Source organism: Sciurus carolinensis, chromosome 9 (genome assembly GCF_902686445.1).
Source record: "Sciurus carolinensis chromosome 9, mSciCar1.2, whole genome shotgun sequence".
Taxonomy (NCBI): Eukaryota; Metazoa; Chordata; class Mammalia; order Rodentia; family Sciuridae; genus Sciurus; species Sciurus carolinensis.
Genome location: NC_062221.1, coordinates 24478142 through 24483482, shown reverse-complemented (window position 1 = coordinate 24483482; position 5341 = coordinate 24478142). Strand labels below are relative to the sequence as shown.

Genomic DNA, 5341 nt, shown 5'->3' with positions numbered 1-5341 from the left:
TCAAGGAGCTGTCTCCTCCTTTCCTTTGTGTAATACATATAGACTTTTGGCGCAGGGACAACCTCAGCTGGGGTGCCAGATCCTGAATCCTTAGTCCTCAGCATCATGCCTGGAGAAGTCCCTGCCCTGTGGTAGGGTGAGCCACCTGTCTCCCACCCTCCCTCACTGCTCAAAGGTCTGAGGGTGTTTATGGGTAAAATCCAGAAAGCCTTCGGGGCTTCTTGTACCTCAGATCACTCCACCTCTCTTATAGGCCACTGAAGCCAGACTGGCCTATGTCCCTCCTTCCCTCAACCCCAGGCCCCTTGCACTGTTGTAGTCAGAGTAAACCATGCTATACTGTTCCTCCCACTACCGGGACTCCAGGGCAATGAAATCCTGCTTAGGGTACAAAGGAGCATTTCCCAGCTTTAAAGACTTGCCCGGAAATGCCTGAGATTCAGACTGTGACGTAAGCATCTATTTACTGGCCTGGCTAGTTTCAGGGCTCCAGATTCACCTTCAGGCCCGCCTCGGTCTAATGCCCAACCCAGAGAGAGCTTTCAGTTTCCCCACAGCCATTGTCGAGCGACTCTGCCTGAAAGCCCCGCCTTGATTGGCTGCTGCGGTAGTACAGCCTTTTTTTTTCGGTCCCGCCCATACACCCTGCAGGGATTGGCCCTGGCAGCCCCGCCCAGAACCCTATAGGTGAGAGATGAGACGCCCCGCCCCCGGCAAAACCACGTGGTCCACCCAGACCAGGAAGAGAGATCCTCCAGCCATGGCCGGGGGTCGCAAGGTGGAGCTGGCGGAGGCCCTGGCCTTGGGGTCTGGCTGGAGGCATGCGTGCCACGCACTGCTTTACGCGCCCGACCCGGGGATGCTCTTCGGCCGCATCCCGCTGCGGTACGCCGTGCTGGTGAGGAGGGGGCGCGCCTGGCCACTCCCCTCTCCAGCCCTGCACCATCCCTGGGGCGCGTCCTATGGGTACCCCAGCCAACCCCACTTCCCCTCCCTCAGATGCAGATGCGCTTCGACGGACGCCTGGGCTTCCCAGGCGGCTTTGTGGACGCTCAGGACAGCAGCCTGGAGGACGGGCTGAACCGAGAATTGCGCGAGGAGCTCGGCGAAGCGGTGTCTGCCTTCCGTGTGGAGCGCACTGATTACCGGAGCTCACACGCCGGGGCCAGACCGCGGGTGGTGGCCCACTTCTATGCCAAACGTCTGACCCTAGAGCAGCTGGAGGCTGTGGAAGCTGGCGCACCACAAGCCAAGGACCATGGGCTGGAGGTGGGGCCATCCCGGGTCCCCTGCCCAAGGAAAACACCCCTGGAAGGAGGTTATAACCCCTCAGACCTTGGGGTCTTCCCCAGTTTCTAGGAGTAGTTGGGATTTTGGTCATCTCTAATCAGAATAGTACTGTCAAACCAGTCTCCCTGTGGAGGTCTGCCCTCTTCCCCCAGGATACCAGCTTCTACTGAGATCTTTCTAGAGCACATCCATCCAAGTTTCTCCGCTGTTCCTTATTGATAATATAATAATGGTCAGTCGAGACACCCTAAGCACTTAACTTTGGGTCTTTGTTTTTTTAGGTAAAAAATATGGCTCATACTAAAGGCTAGGAGAGACAGATTGCATATAGAGATATTTTCTCAAATTCTGGCACATATCAGAATCACAGGGAGGAGAAGCTATGAAAACAATGATTACTGTGCTCACTTTGGCAACATATACTCAGTGATTCCTGAACCCCATTCTTCCAATTGCTGGTGAGAGGTAGGGCTGGAGGAAGTACTAGGTCCCAAGTGATGCTAATACAACTGCTGTAGGTTCCACATTCAAGAATCTGTGCTATAGAGCCATGCCTGCATCCTAGAGGCAGGTGTCACTAAAGGTTTCAAGTAGAGAGGTAGGAAGGATTAGCATTTATGGAGCTGGAGAGCATGTCGTGGGTCAGTTGCATGCTCAGGATTGAGCCCAGTCTGCTTCACTGAGGTATGAGCCTTGGGACTGGTTCTGCCTGATTGTTAAGGGAGGTAAGACCTCTGCTCCAGAGAGATCTGTTGCAGAGGGATTGAGGCAACATGATGAGCTACATGGGGTCCAAATGTCTCCTGTCTCCTTGCTTTCACAGGTGCTGGGCCTTGTGCGGGTGCCTCTCTATACCCTGCGAGATGGTGTGGGAGGCTTGCCTGCCTTCCTGGAGAATTCCTTTATTGGTGCTGCCCGGGAACAGCTACTGGAAGCCCTCCAAGACTTGGGCCTCCTAGAATCTAGCTCTTTCTCAGGCCTTAAGACCCCAGCTCATCACTAAATGCAACCCTCTATGGACCCATGGAACCTGATGGGGACCTTGGTACTAGGGAGGGAAAGGGGAATATTTTCTCTTCTGGGCCTGAGAGATGGTATACCAGATTAAAAGGAGATGTGTGTGCAATATGTTTTGAGCAGATGGCTTTCCCAACTCATTGCATCAGGGGCAGAAATCCATAGATCATCCCAGTGGTCCTGGCAGATTCTCAGGGTCTGCTTCCTCTTTGTGCACGTGCACACACAGCTTGGAAACCCCAGGCTTGCCCATGTACAGCCTGTGACCACACACAGCCTGACCCTCTGTCCCATGATGTCCAGGTTAACCAGGAAGTGGCATGTGTATGGCCGGCCTTGGCACCCTCCCTGCCCCTTCCTGAGGAGGGGCTTTCCCCTCTCCTGCATGGCTGCTCTCCAGGGTCTAGCCCAGCCCATATTCACTGGGGAGGGCAGAGGCAGAGGACCCTCTGCTCCCTGAGATGCCCCCACCCTTACCTGAGGGGTGACCATAGCCGTGGGCTCCTGAAAATGGCGGAGTTCCTAATGGATACCTCACCCTTTCTTCCCTCAAAGATGAGCATAAGTGGTCACACAGTCTCAAGGTCTTCTTGAGCTGATCATGGAGCTGTCACTCAGTCCTGGTGTCTGGCCTCCAGGGCTTTTGTTTTTGTATTGCCTTAGTCACTGAGGAACTCAGCAGGAAACTGACCCAGCCCCTGACCAGCCTGGCCATACTACAAAGAGCCTCTCAGTAAGGAAGAACTATAGCTGGGCAACTGAAGTTTTCAATTCTTTCAACAGACACTAATTATGTACCTAAGACTGCCAGGTACCATAAAGTGTAGGTATTCATATCTCTTGCTCTTCAAGATTCCAGAGCAAGGGTTGAGCAGACAGTAAAGTGCCAGATAGTAAATATTTTAGGCTTTGTTGTCACATGGTTTCAGTGGCAACTTCTTTACTCTGCCATGTCAAAATTACCTGTAAAAATCAAATCTTGTGGCATTTGTCCATAAACCCAGTTAATGAGTAGACTGAGACAGGAGGATCATAAGTCCAAGGCCAGTCTTGGCAAGTTAGCAAGATCCTGTCTCAAAAAAGTAGTAATTAAAAAAATATTGGGGTTCTAGCTCAGTGGTAGAGCACCCCTGGGCTTAATCCTCAGAAAAACAAACAACAAAAATACTAATGCATAAATCTATTTGTGTTACTGTAGCCCAATAAGAAACTAATAAAAGAGCAGTTGTCTAGCCTCTGATCTATAGATTACTAAATGTCTGCTCTGGGAGGGAAGTAAGGTTAATAATTTATTTGTGCCTGTTTACTTGTTAAGTTCACAAGCAAATAAATAAGCTATGCTATAGTCCCATTTTGGTACTTTTAAATTAGTTGGGCTGGTTTGCAAGGGTCCTCTTTGGTGAACATTGCAGATAAGAGAAGGAAGTGATCACATAGGTAGGAACTGTTTTGACACAGCGAGAAGCATGTGTCAAGGCTTTGAGGGGGGAAGAGTCTTGGCACACCATCCCAAAACTTAATATTTTAAGCAATAACCATTTCATTAGATTTCATGATTTTGTGAATCAGAAATGTTTAAGGGGCCCTGCTGGTAACTGCTCCACGTGACTCGGTTGCAGATCCTTTGAACAGGCCTGATGGTTTTGGGCTGGCAGATAAGGTGTCTGCAGTGTCCTAGTACCTTCCATCACGGGTCTAGCACCATGGCAGGGATGAAGGGAAGACTGGGCAGAGTGGGACCAACATTCCTGTGTGTGGCCTCAGCAACATGGTCTAGGTAGGTGAAATCCCTACATGATGACTCATGACTCCCAGAGAAGTATCCTGGGGGCCGAGATAGAAACCCAAAGACTCCTGATGTGGCCTTGGAACCTGCATAGTGTCACTTTTGTCACACTGTTGGTCAAGCAAGTCATTTAAGGTCAGCTAACATTCAAGTGGGGATTAGACTCTATTTCTTGATGGGAGATGAGGGATCAGATAGAGAAATAGCAAAGAATTTATATAAAACTTGGACTGACTAAGATGGTCTAGGAAGAAAAGTGTCTTTAGGCAAAGGTAAACAGAAGGCTAAAGCAGCAGAAGTAGGTTGGAGCTGGGTGGCACAGGGCCTTTAGGCCATAGTGAGGAGTCTGGTGTTTGTTTCAAGGAAGCCACTACTGCTGTTTGGAATATGGACTGGAATGGGACAGAAGAGGAAGGAAGACACAGAGTGGGATCCAGGGTAGAAGGTGGTGACCTGCACAAGGGTGGGGGCAGTGGATATGGATGGAAGTGGACATTTTGGAGAGTGGTCAAGGTGGGGTCATTGGCAGGGCCCGCTAATGGACTGGATGCTGGAGGAGAGGATTCAAGGGTGACTTTTTAGTTTGTGCTTTAAGGGATTCAAGGTGTGTATGAAAGGAAACCTGATTGGAGAGGAAAAAAGATTTGAAGGGGACAGGCCCAAGACAGAGATTGAGATATGCAGCAACACGTATTTGTGAGTCACCTACATGAAGACAGTATAGAAATTCTGTCTTGAAGTCATCCATACAGAGAAAGGAGAAGAGGTTCAGGTCAGTTCCAGAGGATGGGGCAAGAATAGAGATTAGCATGCCTAAAATAAAGGCAGCATGATGAACTTTCAAACTCTTCAGTCTTTTTTTTTTTTTTTTTTTTTTTTTGGTGCTGGGGACCGAACCCAGGGCCTTGTGCTTGCAATGCAAGCACTCTACCGACTGAGCTATCTCCCCAGCCTCAAACTCTCCTGGATGAAATGAGTGAGACCATCAACACAACATGGGTGAGGATAATCTTAGAGGGCATGAAGTCCTCCTTCCTTATCAGAAGCAAGCTGGTTAAACACAGCAGAATGGCAGGGCAAGATGGAGCTGCAAGGTGGTCTGCTAGAGTGGGAAGCTAGGCCCTGGGCTGGGTGCATGCATGGCCCTGGGGCTGAGCACACACCTGCTTCCCCCTCACCAGTGTGCAGAGGCTGCTGAGCTGGGGCTTTGCAGGGGACTCAAAGACAGGGAGAGAGGTGAGGTGGTTG

At 50.4% G+C, this 5341-nt stretch overlaps 1 protein-coding gene across 2 annotated transcripts; it reads left to right on the top strand.

Annotated features, from left to right (window-relative positions):
• The first annotated feature begins 728 nt into the window (after window positions 1-728).
• Window positions 729-4927, top strand: LOC124992878 (U8 snoRNA-decapping enzyme). Of its 2 annotated transcripts, none has more exons than XM_047564195.1 (3): window positions 729-898; window positions 1000-1318; window positions 2114-4927. In XM_047564195.1, exons 1-3 carry the CDS (start codon window positions 761-763, stop codon window positions 2254-2256), a joined length of 600 nt encoding a protein of 199 aa, XP_047420151.1. In that variant the 5' UTR covers window positions 729-760; the 3' UTR covers window positions 2257-4927. The 2 variants fall into 2 exon arrangements, with proteins under 2 accessions (XP_047420151.1, XP_047420152.1); XM_047564196.1 differs by having other exon boundaries at window positions 1000-1269; window positions 2114-4924.
• The last annotated feature ends 414 nt before the right edge of the window (window positions 4928-5341 follow it).